General features: G+C 45.1%; 1 protein-coding gene across 4 annotated transcripts in view; it reads left to right on the forward strand.

The window, feature by feature from the left end:
- Window positions 1-841: 841 nt before the first annotated feature.
- Window positions 842-24,855, forward strand: part of LOC311126686 (WASH complex subunit 5) — a 30,936-nt gene continuing 6,922 nt past the window's right edge. The window contains exons 1-26 of one of the 4 annotated variants that reach the window (XM_084158551.1): window positions 842-997; window positions 1,185-1,463; window positions 1,700-1,845; window positions 2,196-2,280; window positions 2,454-2,554; window positions 2,966-3,158; window positions 3,722-3,874; window positions 4,111-4,224; window positions 5,604-5,775; window positions 8,584-8,711; window positions 11,141-11,270; window positions 12,809-12,921; window positions 13,366-13,532; window positions 13,656-13,731; window positions 14,348-14,458; window positions 16,994-17,134; window positions 19,535-19,615; window positions 19,724-19,825; window positions 20,084-20,263; window positions 20,570-20,694; window positions 20,927-21,089; window positions 21,464-21,566; window positions 22,218-22,297; window positions 22,618-22,721; window positions 23,189-23,318; window positions 24,351-24,447. In XM_084158551.1, coding sequence (XP_084014677.1) covers window positions 1,278-1,463; window positions 1,700-1,845; window positions 2,196-2,280; window positions 2,454-2,554; window positions 2,966-3,158; window positions 3,722-3,874; window positions 4,111-4,224; window positions 5,604-5,775; window positions 8,584-8,711; window positions 11,141-11,270; window positions 12,809-12,921; window positions 13,366-13,532; window positions 13,656-13,731; window positions 14,348-14,458; window positions 16,994-17,134; window positions 19,535-19,615; window positions 19,724-19,825; window positions 20,084-20,263; window positions 20,570-20,694; window positions 20,927-21,089; window positions 21,464-21,566; window positions 22,218-22,297; window positions 22,618-22,721; window positions 23,189-23,318; window positions 24,351-24,447 — 3,181 coding nt within the window. In that variant the 5' untranslated portion in view covers window positions 842-997; window positions 1,185-1,277. The remainder of the gene's footprint in view (window positions 998-1,184; window positions 1,464-1,699; window positions 1,846-2,195; window positions 2,281-2,453; window positions 2,555-2,965; window positions 3,159-3,721; window positions 3,875-4,110; window positions 4,225-5,603; window positions 5,776-8,583; window positions 8,712-11,140; window positions 11,271-12,808; window positions 12,922-13,365; window positions 13,533-13,655; window positions 13,732-14,347; window positions 14,459-16,993; window positions 17,135-19,534; window positions 19,616-19,723; window positions 19,826-20,083; window positions 20,264-20,569; window positions 20,695-20,926; window positions 21,090-21,463; window positions 21,567-22,217; window positions 22,298-22,617; window positions 22,722-23,188; window positions 23,319-24,350; window positions 24,448-24,855) is intronic. The other 3 variants (XM_084158550.1, XM_084158553.1, XM_084158552.1) reach the window with 3 other exon arrangements.

Below are 24,855 nucleotides of genomic sequence, written 5' to 3' on the forward strand. Positions count from 1 at the left end.
TCAGTGGGGTAGCATTGAGTGTAGATGTGGATCAAATGAAAGAATATTCCTGGCGTTTGTGACGCCCGCCGTTTTCCTAGATGTGTGTAGGAGGGAGATTCCTAGATGTGAGAAGTGTGCAGGAGGACATGAGACAAAGGAATATGTAGTATTGGTTAATAAAGTTGTGTGTGTAAACTGTAGGGGTACCAATGGTGCGGAGTTCAGAGGTGTCAGGTGAGAGAAAGACAGGTTAAGGTTGCCAGGATCAGAGTAGTGCAGAAGGTGCTGTATGCTGAGGCAGTGAAGAGAGTAGTAGAGGAAGTGAGTTATCCTGAGAGGATCCCTGTAAGTAGGCCGGGGCCAATAGAGCATGATAGGAATAACATGTGCTTCAATAAAAAAATGTTTTGGCGTTCATGGTCACGGTTGTCAATTGTACCGCAGAAATGGAAGGTAAATCACAGAGGATAGATGTTGTGGTGGCAGCTGCACATAAGTACTTGGGTGTACAAGATTTTACTGCAGAAGAGTTACAAGGTGTTTTGAACAATAGTGTCCCGTCCTCCCAAGTAGGTAGGTTTAGATCGGGCCAAAGTAGTGGAATAGTAGTGAGGTTTTAATGGGTGCAGGGTTAGTTGGTAGGGCAATTTTTTCACAAAGTAATGAATTCAGACAACAGAATATTAGGCTGATACACAGCCAATACAGTAGGTGGCGGCATGCACCTATAATATGTGTTTGCGGACCGCCATAATAGCAAAGAAGAAGAAGACGAAGACCACGACGAAGAAGAAGACAGCGTCTCTAGTCGGCCGGAAATTCACACGAATAAGAAGAAGCCCCTGGTCTTAGTCTTGACTTTGTCGCCATCTAGTGGTCCACAAACACTCTGCAGGGAGGGAGCGGGTGAATCATGTGGTTTGTCATGTGATGGTAAACAGGAATTGAATTGAAAAACTTGAAACAGCCAACAATTAGCAAGCAACTACACTATCCTATAGTTTTATCCCTAAAGGTAAGTACTGTTGTGAAATTGTGCATGTAAATCCACCGCTTGTTGCAAAACATATTTCCGGCTACTGGCTTCAACTAGCCAGCTGGTGATAGCCATATGCACAATTGTTTCATGTAACTAGCCGAACTCGTTATACAAATTAATACTATTTAGAGATGCAGTTTAGCTCCTGGTTTAACTTGTCTAGCTAGTGGCAGCTGTGTCTCTCTTTACACAATACTAGTGTAGAAGTGGGCCAGAGCCCGAATTGCAGAACGCCTTGTAGACCGATACCGCCGCCATGGTGGATTTCCTGGCGGAGAACAACCTGTGTGGCCAGGCAGTGCTGAGGATCGTGTCCCGGGGGAACGCTATCATAGCCGAGCTCCTCCGCCTCTCAGAGTTCATCCCTGCCGTCTTCAGGCTCAAAGACAAGAGCGACCAGCAGAAATATGGAGACATCATCTGCGACTTCAGCTACTTCAAGGTGAGTCTTGTTAAATGAGTGTGAAATGAGATGACAGTGAAAGGACATCATTTGTGGTGCACCTCCTAGATAATGGACACACACCGCCAGTGTCATGGTTAGGTCTTTCAAGTTATTTGATGTAATCTATGAAGTAGATTCTTTAGAATGTGTTATGGCATGATGACGAAGTGCAGGGATATAATGTATGTCCAATGTTATGTCCATAATTAACTTTTTCGCCCCCTGCCTTCCAGGGTCCAGAGTACTATGACAGTAAGGTAGAAGCCAAACCAGAGCTTCAGGATCTGGATGAAGAGTTCCGGGAGAACAACATAGAGATACTCTCACGATTCTACCTGGCCTTTGAAAGTGTACACAAGTACACCGTTGATCTAATCAGGTAATATAGAATTCCTCCTTACGATATCAACCATGTGTCTGTTTGGATTACATATTTGGTCTGTTCGCTCATTGAGCTGAAGCCTTAATGTGTGGTGTGTCAAGTAGTCTGTCTCACCATAACATTTCATTGAGCTGAAGCCTTACTGTGTGGTGGGTCAAGTAGTCTGTCTGTCTCACCATAACATTTCATTGAGCTGAAGCCTTACTGTGTGGTGGGTCAAGTAGTCTGTCTGTCTCACCATAACATTTCATTGAGCTGAAGCCTTACTGTGTGGTGTGTCAAGTAGTCTGTCTGTCTCACCATAACATTTCCTCACCATGCTTTATTTCATTTGCTGTTCTCTCAAGGTACCTGGACGACCTGTATGAAGGTGTCTACATCCAGCAGACCCTGGAGACTGTCCTGCTGAATGAGGATGGGAAACAGCTGCTGGTAAATCTCTTGTAATCACTTATATTTTGTAGAGGGCCCGGCGTGTGTTCCCTGAAAGCTTTGTAGCGCTAAGACCAACTTTAATACGTTTATGAAGATCATCCCTGTATGTTTGACAATGTCCAGAAGGCCATGCAAGAGTCCCATGATGTGTTGTTTGTCCTTGTAACCAGTGCGAAGCCCTGTATCTCTATGGGGTCATGCTGTTGGTTATCGACCAGAAGATGGACGGGGAGGTCAGAGAGAGGATGCTGGTGTCCTACTATAGATACAGGTGACACTATGCTGCTCTTTTTGGGGGTTGCTTCTGCATCCTTTATACATTTGATCCCTTTTAAGAATCAATCTTCTTTGTTATTTTGTCAGGGACCATTTAATTCTATCAATAATATTATCAATAATAATATAACACTAAGATAGTAAGATGGCTCCAACAGACATGGCAACTCTGCTTCTAGCTCCTAAGCAACGTTGCACAAGCATTTCGCCACACACAATAACGTCTGCTAAATATGTGCATGTGATGACCAATAACATTTGATTTGATTTGAAAACATTTCACAGGCTGAAATCGAACGCATAATACCAGATGGAGCTAAAAAGCAACATTTGAATGAAAGAAACCAAAACATTTGAGTTCAAGTGAACATCTTACTAACTATACATGTCCTATTTGTCTCTCCAGTGCCGCTCGCTCCTCAGCGGACTCTAACCTAGATGACATCTGTAAGCTGCTGCGTAGTACAGGGTACTCTAGCCAGTCAGGGGCCAAACGGCCAGCTAACTACCCCGAGAGCTACTTCCAGAGAGTGCCTATCAGCGCCACCTTCATCAGCATGGTGATCGGCAGGCTGCGCTCTGATGACATCTATAACCAGGTAAGGTGGTACAATCATGTCGGGCTCCCGAGTGGCGCAGCGGTCTAAGGCGCTGCATCTCAGTGCTTGAGGCGTCACTACAGACCCCCTGGTTTGATTCCAGGCTGTATCACAACCGGCCGTGATTGGGAGTCCCATAGGGCGGCGCAGCGTTGTCTGGGTTTGGCCGGTGTAGGCCGTCATTGTAAATAAGAATTGGTTCGTAACTGACTTGCCTAGTTAAATAATAAATCAAAAAGGCTCAAAGGGATACTTTGCTGGATTTTGAACCATTTGTTTTCTTACCTCAAAAGGAGTTAGTCGCGTCATGCTAACCCACTCTTAGTACATTTCTGTACATCCTTATATGCCATGTTGTCATATTGGGTAACGTCAACACTCCATTGGCTCCATTTAGGTGGTAGTATCCTAGAACTGAATGAAATTGCTTGCAAAACGAGTTATGCAACAATATTCATTCTTGTAGGGTTATTCAGTCTATTTGTATGTTATCATCATGTAATCATCTGATTCTTAGATCCATGTTTCCTCCTGTCTCTAAAGCTGTCCTCTGTGTTCCCCAGGTGTCTGCGTACCCCCTGCCTGAGCACCGCAGCACGGCGTTGGCTAACCAGGCTGCCATGCTGTACGTCTGTCTCTACTTCACCCCCTCCATACTGCACACTCAACAGGCCAAGATGAGGGAGATAGTGGACAAGTACTTCCCTGATAACTGGGTGAGAGACATCTAAGCTGCACTTCCCTGAATACTTGGGAAACATTAGTGTACTTGTTTCTCTTGAGCCATATTTACATTTTAAATGTTTTGTCATTTAGCAGACGCTCTTATCCAGAGCGACTTACAGTTAGTGAGTGCATACATTTTCCATATCTTGATGCAGTATATTTCACCAGGCCTCCAGCCATTACGCAGGTTTAAAGTAGAGTTTATTTACAAGTTCTCCTGCTGCAGGTCATCAGTGTATATATGGGGATCACCGTGAATCTGGTGGAGGCCTGGGAACCATATAAAGCTGCCAAGATCGCCCTCAACTACACCCTGGACTCAGCCAACATCAGAGAGCAGGTATGGAGGCTAACAGGCTTACCCACAGAACGGCTACTAACATGGAATGGTTTTCAGTTGTTTTCCCATAAGGCCTTGTTATAGACGCGAGTGTCCCGTCATATCCTGCCACAGTTGTCCCGTCATATCCTGCCACAGTTGTCCCGTCATATCCTGCCACAGTTGTCCCGTCATATCCTACCACAGTTGTCCCGTCATATCCTACCACAGTTGTCCCGTCATATCCTACCACAGTTGTCCCGTCATATCCTACCACAGTTGTCCCGTCATATCCTACCACAGTTGTCCCGTCATATCCTACCACAGTTGTCCCGTCATATCCTACCACAGTTGTCCCGTCATATCCTACCACAGTTGTCCCGTCATATCCTACCACAGTTGTCCCGTCATATCCTACCACAGTTGTCCCGTCATATCCTACCACAGTTGTCCCGTCATATCCTACCACAGTTGTCCCGTCATATCCTACCACAGTTGTCCCGTCATATCCTACCACAGTTGTCCCGTCATATCCTACCACAGTTGTCCCGTCATATCCTACCACAGTTGTCCCGTCATATCCTACCACAGTTGTCCCGTCATATCCTACCACAGTTGTCCCGTCATATCCTACCACAGTTGTCCCGTCATATCCTACCACAGTTGTCCCGTCATATCCTACCACAGTTGGCCCGTCATATCCTACCACAGTTGTCCCGTCATATCCTACCACAGTTGTCCCGTCATATCCTACCACAGTTGTCCCGTCATATCCTACCACAGTTGTCCCGTCATATCCTACCACAGTTGTTGTGAAAGGTTAGAGGACTGCTTATGACACCCCCACTAGCATGTTATAACACCTTTAAAACATCCCACTGCCAGTCGTTATTCAGTTAGTATGGATGGCCTGAGGCCCTAGGTCTAGTATGTTATAACACCCTATAACTAACCATACGTTAACCCTCCTCTTCTCTCCTCTAGGCCAGTCGTTATTCAGTTAGTATGGATGGCCTGAGGCCCTAGGTCTAGTATGTTATAACACCCTATAACTAACCATACGTTAACCCTCCTCTTCTCTCCTCTAGGCCAGTCGTTATTCAGTCAGTATGGATGGCCTGAGGCCCTAGGTCTAGTATGTTATAACACCCTATAACTAACCATACGTTAACCCTCCTCTTCTCTCCTCTAGGCCAGTCGTTATTCAGTCAGTATGGATGGCCTGAGGCCCTAGGTCTAGTATGTTATAACACCCTATAACTAACCATACGTTAACCCTCCTCTTCTCTCCTCTAGGCCAGTCGTTATTCAGTTAGTATGGATGGCCTGAGGCCCTAGGTCTAGTATGTTATAACACCCTATAACTAACCATACGTTAACCCTCCTCTTCTCTCCTCTAGGCCAGTCGCTATTCAGTTAGTATGGATGGCCTGAGGCCCCAGATCCAGCAGCTGCTGAAGGAAGGGTTCCTGAGGGAGGAGATAGTCCTGGATAACATCCCCAAGCTGCTCAACTGTTTAAGGGACTGTAATGTGGCGATACGCTGGCTGATGCTACACACTGCAGACTCAGGTAGGGCTTTCTATAGACATCTAGGTCCATGCATGAAATGTGCTTAGAACTGATTTATGAAGCATCCATAAAGGCCTTATAAAGGGTTCATTAAGCATCTATAAAGGCCTTATAAAGGGCTCATGAATACTTTTTTGTAGTTGTTTGTTTAAAGTGGGAATGAGAACTAGTATCAAAACGATGCAGAGCTGAACCTCAGGTAGAATCATGTCAGGCTGAACCTCAGGTAGAATCATGTCAGGCTGAACCTCAGGTAGAATCATGTCAGGCTGAACCTCAGGTAGAATCATGTCAGGCTGAACCTCAGGCTGAATCATGTCAGGCTGAACCTCAGGTAGAATCATGTCAGGCTGAACCTCAGGTAGAATCATGTCAGGCTGAACCTCAGGTAGAATCATGTCAGGCTGAACCTCAGGCTGAATCATGTCAGGCTGAACCTCAGGTAGAATCATGTCAGGCTGAACCTCAGGTAGAATCATGTCAGGCTGAACCTCAGGTAGAATCATGTCAGGCTGAACCTCAGGCTGAATCATGTCAGGCTGAACCTCAGGTAGAATCATGTCAGGCTGAACCTCAGGTAGAATCATGTCAGGCTGAACCTCAGGTAGAATCATGTCAGGCTGAACCTCAGGTAGAATCATGTCAGGCTGAACCTCAGGTAGAATCATGTCAGGCTGAACCTCAGGTAGAATCATGTCAGGCTGAACCTCAGGTAGAATCATGTCAGGCTGAACCTCAGGTAGAATCATGTCAGGCTGAACCTCAGGTAGAATCATGTCAGGCTGAACCTCAGGTAGAATCATGTCAGGCTGAACCTCAGGTAGAATCATGTCAGGCTGAACCTCAGGTAGAATCATGTCAGGCTGAACCTCAGGTAGAATCATGTCAGGCTGAACCTCAGGTAGAATCATGTCAGGCTGAACCTCAGGTAGAATCATGTCAGGCTGAACCTCAGGTAGAATCATGTCAGGCTGAACCTCAGGTAGAATCATGTCAGGCTGAACCTCAGGTAGAATCATGTCAGGCTGAACCTCCGGTAGAATCATGTCAGGCTGAACCTCAGGTAGAATCATGTCAGGCTGAACCTCAGGCTGAATCATGTCAGGCTGAACCTCAGGTAGAATCATGTCAGGCTGAACCTCAGGTAGAATCATGTCAGGCTGAACCTCAGGTAGAATCATGTCAGGCTGAACCTCAGGTAGAATCATGTCAGGCTGAACCTCAGGTAGAATCATGTCAGGCTGAACCTCAGGTAGAATCATGTCAGGCTGAACCTCAGGTAGAATCATGTCAGGCTGAACCTCAGGTAGAATCATGTCAGGCTGAACCTCAGGTAGAATCATGTCAGGCTGAACCTCAGGCTGAACCTCAGGCTGAATCATGTCAGGCTGAACCTCAGGTAGAATCATGTCAGGCTGAACCTCAGGTAGAATCATGTCAGGCTGAACCTCAGGTAGAATCATGTCAGGCTGAACCTCAGGTAGAATCATGTCAGGCTGAACCTCAGGTAGAATCATGTCAGGCTGAACCTCAGGTAGAATCATGTCAGGCTGAACCTCAGGTAGAATCATGTCAGGCTGAACCTCAGGCAGAATCATGTCAGGCTGAACCTCAGGTAGAATCATGTCAGGCTGAACCTCAGGTAGAATCATGTCAGGCTGAACCTCAGGCAGAATCATGTCAGGCTGAACCTCAGGCAGAATCATGTCAGGCTGAACCTCAGGCAGAATCATGTCAGGCTGAACCTCAGGCTGAATCATGTCAGGCTGAACCTCAGGCAGAATCATGTCAGGCTGAACCTCAGGCAGAATCATGTCAGGCTGAACCTCAGGTAGAATCATGTCAGGCTGAACCTCAGGTAGAATCATGTCAGGCTGAACCTCAGGTAGAATCATGTCAGGCTGAACCTCAGGCTGAATCATGTCAGGCTGAACCTCAGGTAGAATCATGTCAGGCTGAACCTCAGGTAGAATCATGTCAGGCTGAACCTCAGGTAGAATCATGTCAGGCTGAACCTCAGGTAGAATCATGTCAGGCTGAACCTCAGGTAGAATCATGTCAGGCTGAACCTCAGGTAGAATCATGTCAGGCTGAACCTCAGGTAGAATCATGTCAGGCTGAACCTCAGGTAGAATCATGTCAGGCTGAACCTCAGGTAGAATCATGTCAGGCTGAACCTCCGGTAGAATCATGTCAGGCTGAACCTCAGGTAGAATCATGTCAGGCTGAACCTCAGGTAGAATCATGTCAGGCTGAACCTCAGGTAGAATCATGTCAGGCTGAACCTCAGGTAGAATCATGTCAGGCTGAACCTCAGGTAGAATCATGTCAGGCTGAACCTCAGGTAGAATCATGTCAGGCTGAACCTCAGGTAGAATCATGTCAGGCTGAACCTCAGGTAGAATCATGTCAGGCTGAACCTCAGGTAGAATCATGTCAGGCTGAACCTCAGGTAGAATCATGTCAGGCTGAACCTCAGGTAGAATCATGTCAGGCTGAACCTCAGGTAGAATCATGTCAGGCTGAACCTCCGGTAGAATCATGTCAGGCTGAACCTCAGGCAGAATCATGTCAGGCTGAACCTCAGGTAGAATCATGTCAGGCTGAACCTCAGGTAGAATCATGTCAGGCTGAACCTCAGGTAGAATCATGTCAGGCTGAACCTCAGGTAGAATCATGTCAGGCTGAACCTCAGGTAGAATCATGTCAGGCTGAACCTCAGGCTGAATCATGTCAGGCTGAACCTCAGGTAGAATCATGTCAGGTGATACTATATTACTAAACTATGTTGTCTTTTTCTTCTTGCAGCCTATGATCCCAACAACAAGCGTCTGCGACAGATCAAAGATCAGGTGATCAACGACTCCAAGTACAACCCTAAGATCCTCTTCCAGTTACTCCTAGACACCGCCCAGTTTGAGTTCACTCTCAAAGAAGTGAGTCTAACAATATGATATATGATTTGATGCCAAGTCAAGTTGTAATTACACAATAAGACCGTGTCCGTCTCTGAATATAATGGTGGATTACACAATAAGACCGTGTCCGTCTCTGAATATAATGGTGGATTACACAATAAGACCGTGTCTGTCTCTGAATATAATGGTGGATTACACAATAAGACCGTGTCCGTCTCTGAATATAATGGTGGATTACACAATAAGACCGTGTCCGTCTCTGAATATAATGGTGGATTACACAATAAGACCGTGTCCGTCTCTGAATATAATGGTGGATTACACAATAAAACCGTGTCCATCTCTGAATATAATGGTGGATTACACAATAAGACCGTGTCCGTCTCTGAATATAATGGTGGATTACACATTAAAACCGTGTCCGTCTCTGAATATAATGGTGGATTACACAATAAAACCGTGTCCGTCTCTGAATATAATGGTGGATAACACAATACAACCGTGTCCGTCTCTGAATATAATGGTGGATTACACAATAAAACCGTGTCCGTCTCTGAATATAATGGTGGATTACACAATAAAACCGTGTCCGTCTCTGAATATAATGGTGGATTACACAATAAAACCGTGTCCGTCTCTGAATATAATGGTGGATTACACAATAAAACCGTGTCCGTCTCTGAATATAATGGTGGATTACACAATGAAACCGTGTCCGTCTCTGAATATAATGGTGGATTACACAATAAAACCGTGTCCGTCTCTGAATATAATGGTGGATTACACAATAAAACCGTGTCCGTCTCTGAATATAATGGTGGATTACACAATAAAACCGTGTCCGTCTCTGAATATAATGGTGGATTACACAATAAAACCGTGTCAGTCTCTGAATATAATGGTGGATTACACAATAAAACCGTGTCAGTCTCTGAATATAATGGTGGATTACACAATAAAACCGTGTCCGTCTCTGAATATAATGGTGGATTACACAATAAAACCGTGTCCGTCTCTGAATATAATGGTGGATTACACAATAAAACCGTGTCCGTCTCTGAATATAATGGTGGATTACACAATAAAACCGTGTCAGTCTCTGAATATAATGGTGGATTACACAATAAAACCGTGTCAGTCTCTGAATATAATGGTGGATTACACAATGAAACCGTGTCCGTCTCTGAATATAATGGTGGATTACACAATAAAACCGTGTCCGTCTCTGAATATAATGGTGGATTACACAATAAAACCGTGTCCGTCTCTGAATATAATGGTGGATTACACAATAAAACCGTGTCAGTCTCTGAATATAATGGTGGATTACACAATGAAACCGTGTCCGTCTCTGAATATAATGGTGGATTACACAATAAAACTGTGTCCGTCTCTGAATATAATGGTGGATTACACAATAAAACCGTGTCCGTCTCTGAATATAATGGTGGATTACACAATAAAACCGTGTCCGTCTCTGAATATAATGGTGGATTACACAATAAAACCGTGTCCGTCTCTGAATATAATGGTGGATTACACAATAAAACCGTGTCCGTCTCTGAATATAATGGTGGATTACACAATAAAACCGTGTCAGTCTCTGAATATAATGGTGGATTACACAATGAAACCGTGTCCGTCTCTGAATATAATGGTGGATTACACAATGAAACTGTGTCCGTCTCTGAATATAATGGTGGATTACACAATAAAACCGTGTCCGTCTCTGAATATAATGGTGGATTACACAATAAAACCGTGTCCGTCTCTGAATATAATGGTGGATTACACAATAAAACCGTGTCCGTCTCTGAATATAATGGTGGATTACACAATAAAACCGTGTCCGTCTCTGAATATAATGGTGGATTACACAATAAAACCGTGTCCGTCTCTGAATATAATGGTGGATTACACAATAAAACCGTGTCCGTCTCTGAATATAATGGTGGATTACACAATGAAACGGTGTCCGTCTCTGAATATAATGGTGGATTACACAATAAAACCGTGTCCGTCTCTGAATATAATGGTGGATTACACAATGAAACGGTGTCCGTCTCTGAATATAATGGTGGATTACACAATAAAACCGTGTCCGTCTCTGAATATAATGGTGGATTACACAATAAAACCGTGTCCGTCTCTGAATATAATGGTGGATTACACAATAAAACCGTGTCCGTCTCTGAATATAATGGTGGATTACACAATAAAACCGTGTCCGTCTCTGAATATAATGGTGGATTACACAATAAAACCGTGTCCGTCTCTGAATATAATGGTGGATTACACAATGAAACGGTGTCCGTCTCTGAATATAATGGTGGATTACACAATAAAACCGTGTCCGTCTCTGAATATAATGGTGGATTACACAATGAAACGGTGTCCGTCTCTGAATATAATGGTGGATTCACCATCTGTACTCCCCTTCCTCACAGATGTTCAAGCAGATGCTGTCAGAGAAGCAGCTGAAATGGGAGAGCTATAGAACAGAGGGAGCTGAGAGGATGACGGAGCTGGCTGAGGTGTTCTCTGGGGTCAAGCCTCTAACCAGAGTGGAGAAGAATGGTGAGATGGATAACACAACTCTACATACAACGTAAACACACATCATTACCACAACTGGCAGTTCACAATCTGGAATCCCTCTCTTAGTGTGACTGCTTGCAAATCCTTTTAGTTGGAGTCAACCACTGAAACTGCTTATATGTGTGCCGTATACACTGACTGGACAAATCATAAAGAACCATGACATAGACTGACCAGGTGAATGCAGGTGAAAGCTATGATTCCTTATTGATGTCACTTGTTAAATCCACTTCAGTCAGTGTAGATGAAGGGGAGGAGACAGGTTAAAGACGGATTTTTAAGCCTTGAGACAATTGAGACATGGATTGTGTATGTGGGCCATTCAGAGGGTGAATGGGCAAGACAAAATATTGAAGTGCCTTTGAACGGGGTATGGTAGTAGGTTCCTTGACACACTCCACTGGTTTGAGTGTGTCAAGAACTGCATCGCTGCTGGGTTTTTCATGCTCAACAGTTTGTGGGAAGCATTGGGGTCAACATGGTCCAGCATCCCTGTTGAACACTTTTGACACCTTGTAGAGTCCATGCCCCGGCACCTTGTAGAGTCCATGCCCCGGCACCTTGTAGAGTCCATGCCCCGGCACCTTGTAGAGTCCATGCCCCGGCGAATTGAGGCTGTTCTGAGGGGAAAAAGGAGGTGCAACTCAATATTAGGAAGGTGTTCTTAATGTATTATGCTCTTAAAAGCTTGTTGCTCACTGTACCATACCTATTACTGTCACTGTACCATACATATTCCTATTGCTGTCACTGTACCATACCTATTCCTATTGCTGTCACTGTACCATACCTATTCCTATTGCTGTCTCACTGTACCATACCTATTCCTATTGCTGTCTCACTGTACCATACCTATTCCTATTGCTGTCACTGTACCATACCTATTCATATTGCTGTCTCACTGTACCATACCTATTGCTGTCACTGTACCATACCTATTCCTATTGCTGGCTCACTGTACCATACCTATTCCTATTGCTGGCTCACTGTACCATACCTATTCCTATTGCTGTCACTGTACCATACCTATTCCTATTGCTGTCTCACTGTACTATTCCTATTGCTGGCTTACTGTACCATACCTATTCCTATTGCTGGCTCACTGTACCATACCTATTCCTATTGCTGTCACTGTACCATACCTATTCCTATTGCTGGCTTACTGTACCATACCTATTCCTATTGCTGTCACTGTACCATTCCTATTGCTGTCACTGTACCATACCTATTCCTATTGCTGGCTCACTGTACCATACCTATTCCTATTGCTGTCACTGTACCATACCTATTCCTATTGCTGTCACTGTACCATACCTATTCCTATTGCTGTCACTGTACCATACCTATTCCTATTTCAGTCTCACTGTACCATACCTATTCATATTGCTGTCTCACTGTACCATACCTATTCCTATTGCAATAGTGAAAGCTGAACTCACTATGCCATACTTCCTCTTATTGTAAATGTGTTAGATGTTGATGTGTGTTGTTAACATGGTTGTTGTTGTGTTGGACAGAGAACCTGCAGGCATGGTTCAGGGAGATTTCTAAGCAGATAGAATCTCTGAACTATGAGGACTCCACCGCTGCAGGCAGGAAGACCGTTCAGCTGATACAGGCCCTTGTAGAGGTGAGGACTAGAACATGAACAAGAGTACATGCACTGTAGTTATTTCATCTCTGGGTAACTCTCTTAGTGACCGTTACATGATCATATCTATTACATGGGCATAATTTGAATCCCTTTGATTTGATATACAATTATGTTGTTTTGTCCAAAAATATGTTTATATATAAACCCTGACTTCCTGTCCTCTCCTTACCTATAAACCCTGACTTCCTGTCCTCTCCTTACCAATAAACCCTGACTTCCTGTCCTCTCCTTACCTATAAACCCTGACTTCCTGTCCTCTCCTTACCTATAAACCCTGACTTCCTGTCCTCTCCTTACCTATAAACCCTGACTTCCTGTCCTCTCCTTACCTATAAACCCTGACTTCCTGTCCTCTCCTTACCAATAAACCCTGACTTCCTGTCCTCTCCTTACCAATAAACCCTGACTTCCTGTCCTCAGGTTCAAGAGTTCCACCAGTTGGAGTCCAACCTGCAGGTGTGTCAGTTTCTGGCTGACACCAGGAAGTTCCTTCACCAGATGATCAGGACCATTAACATCAAGGAGGAGGTCCTGATCACCATGCAGATAGTAGGAGACCTGTCCTATGCATGGCAGATCATTGACAGGTACACACTGACCAACTACTCTGGCTTACCAGTTTCACGATGACATAGCCAGGTCTCTCTTGCAAGTCAATTATAATATATAAATTTGCCATTGAATGTTTTTCTCTCTGGTTGTTTTCCCAGCTTCACGTCCATCATGCAGGAGAGTATCAGAGCGAACCCATCCATGGTGACCAAACTACGAGCCACCTTTCTAAAGGTGAACCATTCACTACTCAGACAGACAGTGCATTAGTAGAGTACACAGGTTAATCCCCTAAACAAGACATTTGTATTTTCTGTTTCAAAACATGCAGTCTACTGGCACACAGATCAGACACCCATGCATACCCCACAAGACATGCCACCAGAGGTCTCTTCACAATCCCCAAGTCCAGAACAGACTATGGGAGGTGCACAGTACTTCATAGAGCCATGACTACATGGAACTCTATTCCACATCAAGTAACTCATGCCAGCAGTAAAATTAGATTAAAAAAAAAACAGATAAAAATACATGTTATGGAACAGCGGGGACTGTGAAGCAACACAAACATAGACACATGTATACAAACACACGATGACATACGCACTATACACACATGTACACATGGATTTTGTGTTGTAGATATGTGGTAGTAGAGTAGAGGCCTGAAGGCTCACTCTTAATATGATGTGAAATCTGTTATGGATGTATTGTAATGTTTTTAAAATGTATAACTGCCTTGATTTTGATAGACCTCAGGAAGAGTAGCTGCTGCCTTGGCAGGAACTAATGGGGATCCATAATAAATACAAATACAAATAATGCGTGTTTTATTGATCTATGTTACCAGTTGGCGTCTGCGTTGGACCTGCCTCTGCTGCGTATCAACCAGGCTAACAGTCCAGACCTGCTCAGTGTTTCTCAGTTCTACTCCGGGGAGCTGGTGACCTACGTCAGAAAGGTATGGTCCTGGTGACCAGGAATCCTGAATCCCAAATCAACCCCCAGTCCCTACTCCCTACCCCAGTCCCTACTCCCTACCCCCAAGTCCCTACTCCCTACCCCAGTCCCTACTCCCTACCCCCATCCCTACCCCCTACTCCAGTCCCTACCCCCTACCCCAGTCCCTACCCCCTACCACCAGTCCCTACTCCCTACCCCAGTCCCTACTCCCTACCCCCAGTCCCCAGTCCCTACTCCCTACCCCCAGTCCCTACTCCCTACTCCCAGTCCCTACTCCCCACCCCAGTCCCTACTCCCAGTCCCTACTCCCTACTCCCAGTCCCTACTCCCAGTCCCTACTCCCCACCCCAGTCCCTACTCCCTACTCCCAGTCCCTACTCCCTACTCCCAGTCCCTACTCCCTACTCCCAGTCCCTACTCCCTACTCCCAGTCCCTACTCCCTACTCCCAGTCCCTACTCCCCACCCCAGTCCCTACTCCCTACCCCCAGTCCCTACCCCCTACCCCCAGTCCCTACTCCCTACTCCCAGTCCCTACTCCCCACCCCAGTCCCTACTCCCAGTCCCTACTCCCTACTCCCAGTCCCTACTCCCTACTCCCTACTCCCAGTCCCTACTCCCCACCCCAGTCCCTACTCCCTACTCCCAGTCCCTACTCCCAGTCCCTACTTCCTACTCCCAGTCCCTACTCCCTACCCCAGTCCCTACCCCCTACCCCCAGTCCCTACCCCCTACCCCGTCCCTACTCCCCACCCCAGTCCCTACCCCCAGTCCCTACTCCCTACCCCCAGTCCCTACTCCCAGTCCCTACTCCCTACTCCCAGTCCCTACTCCCTACTCCCAGTCCCTACTCCCTACCCCAGTCCCTACCCCCTACCCCCAGTCCCTACTCCCCACCCCAGTCCCTACTCCCTACTCCCAGTCCCTACTCCCCACCCCAGTCCCTACTCCCTACTCACAGTCCCTACCCCAGTCCCTACTCCCTACCCCCAGGCCCTACCCCCAGTCCCTACTCCCCACCCCAGTCCCTACTCCCTACCCCCAGTCCCTACCCCCAGTCCCTACTCCCTACTCCCAGTCCCTACTCCCTACTCCCAGTCCCTACTCCCTACCCCCAGGCCCTACCCCCAGTCCCTACTCCCCACCCCAGTCCCTACTCCCTACCCCCAGTCCCTACCCCCAGTCCCTACTCCCTACTCCCAGTCTCTACTCCCTACCCCAGTCGTTACTCCCCACCCCAGTCCCTACTCCCCACCCCAGTCCCTACTCCCTACCCCAGTCCCTACTCCCTACCACCAGTCCCTACTCCCTACCACCAGTCCCTACTCCCCACCCCAGTCCCTACCCCCAGTCCCTACTCCCTACTCCCAGTCCCTACTCCCTACCCCAGTCCCTACTCCCTACCACCAGTCCCTACTCCCTACCACCAGTCCCTACCCCCAGTCCCTACTCCCTACTCCCAGTCCCTACTCCCTACCCCAGTCCCTACTCCCTACCACCAGTCCCTACTCCCCACCCCCAGTCCCTACTCCCTACCCCCAGTCCCTACTCCCTACCCCCAGTCCCTACTTCCTACCCCCAGTCCCTACCCCCAGTCCCTACTCCCTACCCCCTAGGCACGTGTAGATCTGAGAGGATTGGATAGGTGGAAGCAATATGGTGATAGCTCCATCTTGTGTTTCTTGATAGGCCAGGTGGGTTGTTATTACTACATTGCTTATACCTATCCAATGCTTTCAAGATCTCCACCAGATCTGCAAGTGTATAGAGGGTAGAAGGGGTTGATTAGGGATTCAGGGTTAAGACGCATCTCTGCATATCTCTACTCAAGAGGAAGTTGATAAATAGACCTGCTGTGACATTATTGGATGTATTTCCTGTACTCTCCACTAGGTGTTCCAGATCATCATCCCTGAGAGCATGTTTCCTGTACTCCACTAGCTGTTCCAGATCATCATCCCTGAGAGCATGTTTCCTGTACTCCACTAGGTGTTACAGATCATCATCCCTGAGAGCATGTTTCCTGTACTCTCCACTAGGTGTTCCAGATCATCATCCCTGAGAGCATGTTTCCTGTACTCTCCACTAGGTGTTCCAGATCATCATCCCTGAGAGCATGTTTCCTGTACTCTCCACTAGGTGTTCCAGATCATCATCCCTGAGAGCATGTTTCCTGTACTCTCCACTAGGTGTTCCAGATCATCATCCCTGAGAGCATGTTTCCTGTACTCTCCACTAGGTGTTACAGATCATCATCCCTGAGAGCATGTTTCCTGTACTCTCCACTAGGTGTTACAGATCATCATCGCTGAGAGCATGTTTCCTGTACTCTCCACTAGGTGTTCCAGATCATCATCCCTGAGAGCATGTTTCCTGTACTCTCCACTAGGTGTTACAGATCATCCCTGAGAGCATGTTTCCTGTACTCTCCACTAGGTGTTCCAGATCATCATCCCTGAGAGCATGTTTCCTGTACTCCACTAGGTGTTCCAGATCATCATCCCTGAGAGCATGTTTCCTGTACTCTCCACTAGGTGTTACAGATCATCCCTGAGAGCATGTTCACCTCCCTGGCTAAGATCATCAAGCTGCAGATCCATGCCATCATGGAGGTTCCCACCAGACTGGACAAGGACAAGCTGAAGGACTACGCTCAGCTGGGGGCTCGCTACGAGGTCAGAGGTCACTAGGGTGGTCCAGACAGCTTATGGTCCTGTGTGAATCAGTTGGAAGAGCATGGCGCTTGCGATGACAAAGGTTGTGGGTTCGATTCCCGCTTGGGCCACCATACAATTTCTTTATTCACACATGACTTTAAGTGGCTTTGGATAAAAATGTCTTCTAAATGGCAGATATAGAGAGGTCAGTACTACACCAGACACAGCACTGTTAGTGTTAGAGACTGGTGCAGGGACCAGGGTGGTCTATCAGAGTACTATGGTAGTGACTATAACTAGGACCTATGGTAGTGACTATAACTAGGACCTATAGTAGTGACTATAACTAGGACCTATAGTAGTGACTATAACTAGGACCTATAGTAGTGACTATAACTAGGACCTATAGTAGTGACTATAACTAGGACCTATAGTAGTGACTATAACTAGGACCTATGGTAGTGACTATAACTAGGACCTATAGTAGTGACTATAACTAGGACCTATAGTAGTGACTATAACTAGGACCTATAGTAGTGACTATAACTAGGACCTATAGTAGTGACTATAACTAGGACCTATAGTAGTGACTATAACTAGGACCTATGGTAGTGACTATAACTAGGACCTATAGTAGTGACTATAACTAGGACCTATAGTAGTGACTATAACTAGGTCCTATAGTAGTGACTATAACTAGGACCTATGGTAGTGACTATAACTAGGACCTATAGTAGTGACTATAACTAGGACCTATAGTAGTGACTATAACTAGGACCTATGGTAGTGACTATAACTAGGACCTATAGTAGTGACTATAACTAGGACCTATAGTAGTGACTATAACTAGGTCCTATAGTAGTGACTATAACTAGGACCTATAGTAGTGACTGTAACTAGGACCTATGGTAGTGACTATAACTAGGACCTATGGTAGTGACTATAACTAGGACATATATTGGTGACTATAACTAGGACCTATAGTAGTGACTATAACTAGGACCTATAGTAGTGACTATAACTAGGACCTATATTGGTGACTATAACTAGGACCTATAGTAGTGACTATAACTAGGACCTATGGTAGTGACTATAACTAGGACCTATAGTAGTGACTATAACTAGGACCTATAGTAGTGACTATAACTAGGACCTATATTGGTGACTATAACTAGGACCTATAGTAGTGACTATAACTAGGACCTATAGTAGTGACTATAACTAGGACCTATAGTAGTGACTATAACTAGGACCTATAGTAGTGACTATAACTAGGACCTATAGTAGTGACTATAACTAGGACCTATAGTAGTGACTATAACTAGGACCTATAGTAGTGACTATAACTAGGACCTATGGTAGTGACTATAACTAGGACCTATAGTAGTGACTATAACTAGGACCTATAGTAGTGACTATAACTAGGACCTATATTGGTGACTATAACTAGGACCTATAGTAGTGACTATAACTAGGACCTATAGTAGTGACTATAACTAGGACATATAGTAGTGACTATAACTAGGACCTATAGTAGTGACTATAACTAGGACCTATAGTAGTGACTATAACTAGGACATATATTGGTGACTATAACTAGGACCTATAGTAGTGACTATAACTAGGACCTATAGTAGTGACTATAACTAGGACCTATAGTAGTGACTATAACTAGGACCTATGGTAGTGACTATAACTAGGACCTATAGTAGTGACTATAACTAGGACCTATAGTAGTGACTATAACTAGGACCTATAGTAGTGACTATAACTAGGACCTATAGTAGTGACTATAACTAGGACCTATAGTAGTGACTATAACTAGGACCTATAGTAGTGACTATAACTAGGACCTATAGTAGTGACTATAACTAGGACCTATGGTAGTGACTATAACTAGGACCTATAGTAGTGACTATAACTAGGACCTATATTGGTGACTATAACTAGGACCTATAGTAGTGACTATAACTAGGACCTATAGTAGTGACTATAACTAGGACATATAGCAGTGACTATAACTAGGACCTATAGTAGTGACTATAACTAGGACCTATAGTAGTGACTATAACTAGGACCTATGGTAGTGACTAAAACTAGGACCTATAGTAGTGACTATAACTAGGACCTATAGTAGTGACTATAACTAGGACCTATATTAGTGACTATAACTAGGACCTATAGTAGTGACTATAACTAGGACCTATACTATAGTTAGGACCTATGCTAATGACTATAACTAGGAGCCAGAGTTTTTCCTGACTAGGTTCCTGGCCCCTAACTGTGGAGAGGGAGCAGATGCTCACTGAGTCTCCCCAACTGTTCCTCTCCGGCTCAGAGGAGCAGTGTTTGTGAGAGGCAGTGGGTTTTCTACAGCTGGACGTCATCGACTTGTTCTTCTTCTTCCTTTTCTCACAGGTTGCCAAACTCACACACGCCATCTCCATCTTTACTGAAGGGATTCTGATGATGAAGACTACACTGGTTGGAATCATCAAGGTCCGTTTTTAAATTAAAACGGGTTTGTGCAACTGTTGTTTTAGATATATTACAATTGAGAAAATGTGTCGAAATGCATAAGTCTTACCTGTCATGGTGTCTCTTCAGGTGGATCCCAAGCAGCTCCTGGAAGATGGTATCAGGAAGGAGTTGGTGAGGAGAGTAGCCTATGCTCTACACAAAGGACTTATCTTTAACCCCAAGGCTAAGGTGAGATATCTGACCACAACACAACACAATGTCAACCATTCCACAAGACCATTCAGCCCAGTGTTAACCGTCACTTTCTAAACTTTCTACGTTTACTTTCACTTTCTGAAGTAGCATGATCCGGATTGTTCAGGTTTTATTCATTACAGAATACAAACAAAGTTGTCTGCGAACTTGAAAATGGAGAGGGGGGGGGGGGGGGGAATGAAGCGTTACAGCATGTTAATCATGGTACATTTCAATCTCACACCTGGTCAGACCAGTGAGCTGATGCCGAAGCTCAAGGAGATGGCAGCCACCATGGATGGGTTCTACCGGTCCTTTGAGTACATCCAGGACTATGTCTCCATCTACGGCCTGAAGATCTGGCAGGAGGAGGTCTCTCGCATCATCAACTACAACGTGGAGCAGGAGTGCAACAGCTTCCTACGCACCAAGGTTGGACTCACACCTTAAATCCACATGGCTCTTTCTCAGTTTGTCTGGTTGATTCCTTGCATCCTTTAAAACATTAAAACATCATCAAAAAGGGAAAACGTTACATCCTCCTTCGCAACCGTGTTGGAGGAGAAGGTCCAAGCTCCCTTCTAATAATTAGCTGGTTGAATCAGGTTAGTTACAACTGGGGTTGGAGCGATAGCCTACAGGAGAGTAGCTCTCCAGAAACAGGGTTGGAGAGCCCTGGTTTAAATAATATACATACTTTTGAAACGTCTTAATGTTCAGCCGTTTTGTGTTTCTTAGATCCAGGATTGGGAGAGTGTCTACCAGTCGACCCATATACCCATCCCCAAGTTCCCCTCGGTCGATGAGTCAGCCACCTTCATAGGGCGACTCTGTAGAGAGATCCTCCGCATCACAGACCCCAAGTAGGTATCTCTCTCCACATCACAGACCCCAAGTAGGTATCTCTCTCTCTCCATGTCACCTTTGTGGCATCAGTCTGTCAGCTTATAGGTAGATGAGTTATGGAAGGGAGCATTGGTGTACTTTGACACGGCATGGCATATACATGGTAGTGGATGTCTGTTTTGGTGTACACTCTTCTCAGTGCTTTTAATATGTCTTAATGCATAGGTTTACCTGTTACCTGTATTCCAGAGTGACGTGCTACGTGGACCAGTTGAACACCTGGTACGACCTGAAGACCCACCAGGAGGTGACCAACAACCGTCTGTTTTCTGAGATACAGGACACCCTGGGGACCTTCGGCCTCAACGGGCTGGACAGGCTGCTCTGCTTCATGATCGTCAAGGAACTGCAGGTAACATGAGCCAGCCTGAGAATACTACTCTGGCGATCTATAGGATCCTAGGCCTGTCTAACTGGTATGGAACCTACTACCTGAGACCTAACAATTATTTAACCAGGTTGTCTCATTGAGTTCCAACTATCATGTTATTAATATCATGATATTGAGGTCAATATCAGTTTGCTGTTATATTTGATACACGTACTGTCATTCTTAGCTTGACTTTCTGTAGAGACATGGCCAGTCATTATCATTCAACAACCACATATTGAAGTATGGCTCGGCTCACCTGTTTTATTTGAATACATTTAGAATCATTCAAGTGGTCCAGTTAGTTATTACTTCCCCTCAAGGTTCCATAACATGACAGGTTTTTGTTCCATTAGAACTTCCTGACGGTGCTTCAGAAGACCATCCTGAGGGACAAGGCTATGGTGGACGTCTTTAAAGCCATGCTGAGCGCTGTCAATCCCGTCAAAGGTATTGTGGGTAGGTGTCAACAGCTTAGGAAGGATTCTTACCAGGGTTGTTTAAAACTTATTTCAGCGGAAAACAAAAAATGAGTTTGTCTTATTGAGACTAATCCAGGAAGTCCCTCCCTGTTTCAGTCCATTTTCTTCCATTTGGTGCCCAATGAACAGGACCCAGAGATTATGACCAGGGAACATTAGGTTCTGGTTGACTGTCCAGGCCATCATCACTCACTGGCTCCCACTGACCAGGACCCAGAGATTATGACCAGGGAACATTAGGTTCTGGTTGACTGTCCAGGCCATCATCACTCACTGGCTCCCACTGACCAGGACCCAGAGATTATGACCAGGGAACATTAGGTTCTGGTTGACTGTCCAGGCCATCATCACTCACTGGCTCCCACTGACCAGGACCCAGAGATTATGACCAGGGAACATTAGGTTCTGGTTGACTGTCCAGGCCATCATCACTCACTGGCTCCCACTGACCAGGACCCAGAGATTATGACCAGGGAACATTAGGTTCTGGTTGACTGTCCAGGCCATCATCACTCACTGGCTCCCACTGACCAGGACCCAGAGATTATGACCAGGGAACATTAGGTTCTGGTTGACTGTCCAGGCCATCATCACTCACTGTTGCATTTCTTTGTCTTCTTTCTGTCAGGAAATGCCAGTAAAGTCTACACCAACGCTGTTGCCAAAACACAGAAGATCTGGGGGCCATACTTGGAATCGATCATGAAGGTACTGCGTTTCATTGAACTGTTTTTAGCAATACCAACTTAATGTTATTAGCAACATAACCACTATATTCAGTGATCGGCATTTAGAAGACTATAATCAAAGATAGGTGACCCAGTGCAGAGACAGCTGTACTGGTAATACACCAGCCACAATAACACGTACCTCAAGGTTTATTACAAGATGGCTGTCTTCTACACAAAAAAATACAATCTATTAGAAGTCTCTAGAGGTCTCAAGTCTTGACATAGAGACATATACCCCCTCCCCACCGGAGACCGGGGTTCAATCCCTGTATGGAAGTGACACAGATGTTTCCACAGGTTGGTCAGATGCAGATCCTGAGGCAACAGATAGCCAACGAGCTGAACTACTCCTGCAAGTTTGACTCCAAACACCTCGCTGCTGCACTGGAAAACCTCAACAAGTCAGTGCCCATCGGGGATGATGCATAGAGAGACATAACATATTATAAGCCTTGTTATAAGACATTATGAAGGCTCATACATGCTTATTATAATAAAGGATGGTATACCTGCACGCTTTAAGTAAAGGGTTACTGTTATTTTGAAATGCAAAGAGTGATTCTCGCTTGTCATGAAAAGGATGGCCATTGTCATGGAATTTCTTATCAGTAGACATGGAAAAGTCATCATTTTGTGTTTTGGTCATAGCCATAGGCTGCACTATGTTTCTGCTAATTGGTCTTTTGACCAATCGGATCAGCTCTTTTGCCAGTAATTGGGCAAAAGAACAGAATATGTCTGCTTGTGAAAACTCTGCTTAAGAGTGGGAAGGAACCCTGTAAAGGAATGTTGCTATAATAATGATTGCCAGTCATTTAAAGGGTGTGTTGAATGGTCAGGTGTCTGCTGAATGATGTATCTACTGTAGGTCTCTACTGGCTGATATAGAAGCCCACTACCAGGACCCCAGCCTTCCATACCCCAAGGAGGACAACAATCTACTGTATGAGATCACAGCCTCTCTGGAGGCAGCAGGTATACACAACCCACTCAACAAGGTATGGATACTTATTATTATTATTACTACTGCTACTATTATTATTACTACTACTATTATTATTTCTTCTTCTTCTTCTTCTTCTTCTTCTTCTTCTTCTTCTTCTTCTTCTTCTTCTTCTTCTTCTTCTTCTTCTTCTTCTTCTTCTTCTTCTTCTTCTTCTTCTTCTTCTTCTTCTTCTTCTTCTTCTTCTTCTTCTTCTTCTTCTTCTTCTTCTTCTTCTTCTTCTTCTTCTTCTTCTACTACTACTACTACTACTACTACTACTACTACTACTACTACTACTACTACTACTACTACTACTACTACTACTACTACTACTACTACTACTACTACTACTACTACTACTACTACTACTACTACTACTACTACTACTTCTACTTCTACTTCTACTTCTACTTCTACTTCTACTTCTACTTCTACTTCTACTTCTACTTCTACTTCTACTTCTACTTCTACTTCTACTTCTACTTCTACTTCTACTTCTTGTTGGAAAGGTGGCATCCTATGACAGTGCCACGTTGAAAGTCACTGGGCTCTTCACTAAGGCCATTCTACTGCCAATGTTTGTCTATGGAGATTGCATATGGCGGTGTGCTCGATCTTCTGTCTTCAAAGGTGGCCGAGGCCCATGTGCCAAGTTTAATCTTTGACGAGTTCAGGACAGTCCTGTGAAGATCTGGATAGAGGCTTCATCATTTAATTTATGTTGATTCATTCATTTTACCTTAAAGCACCAGTGCAGTCAAATGTTTTGTAAGATTTTGTACAACAGCTGATGAAACTAACCTGTTGATTGGAATTCTTTGTTCATGTTGTAGATCTACATTACAACATAGCGCCTGCCTTACTTCACCTGTTCTATATGTTGTAGATCTACATTACAACCAAGCGCCTGCCTTACTTCACCTGTTCTATATGTTGTAGATCTACATTACAACCAAGCGCCTGCCTTACTTCACCTGTTCTATATGTTGTAGATCTACATTACAACCAAGCGCCTGCCTTACTTCACCTGTTCTATATGTTGTAGATCTACATTACAACCAAGCGCCTGCCTTACTTTCCTATCGTCAACTTCCTCTTCATCTTCGCTCATCTGCCTAAACTGCAGTACAGCAAAAATCAAGGTGAGTTTCAATCAACTTTATTGATACTCACAGGGGAAATTGATTTTTTCACCAGCATATGACACAAGGGGGGGTAGAAGGATTACTTTATCCTATCCCATGTATTCCTTAAAGAGGTGGGGTTTCAAGTGTCTCCGGAAGGTGGTGAGTGACTCCGCTGTCCTGGCGTCGTGAGGGAGCTTGTGCAGCGAACAGTTTTGACTGGGCTGAGTGGGAACTGTGCTTCCGCAGAGGTAGGGGGGCCAGCAGGCCAGAGGTGGATGAACGCAATGCCCTCGTTTGGGTGTAGGGACTGATCAGAGCCTGAAGGTACAGAGGTGCCGTTCCCCTCACAGCTCCGTAGGCAAGCACCATGGTCTTGTAGCAGATGCAGGCTTCAACTGGAAGCCAGTGGAGTGTGCGGAGGAG

Source organism: Coregonus lavaretus (genome assembly GCF_964263955.1).
Source record: "Coregonus lavaretus genome assembly, chromosome: 3".
Taxonomy (NCBI): Eukaryota; Metazoa; Chordata; class Actinopteri; order Salmoniformes; family Salmonidae; genus Coregonus; species Coregonus lavaretus.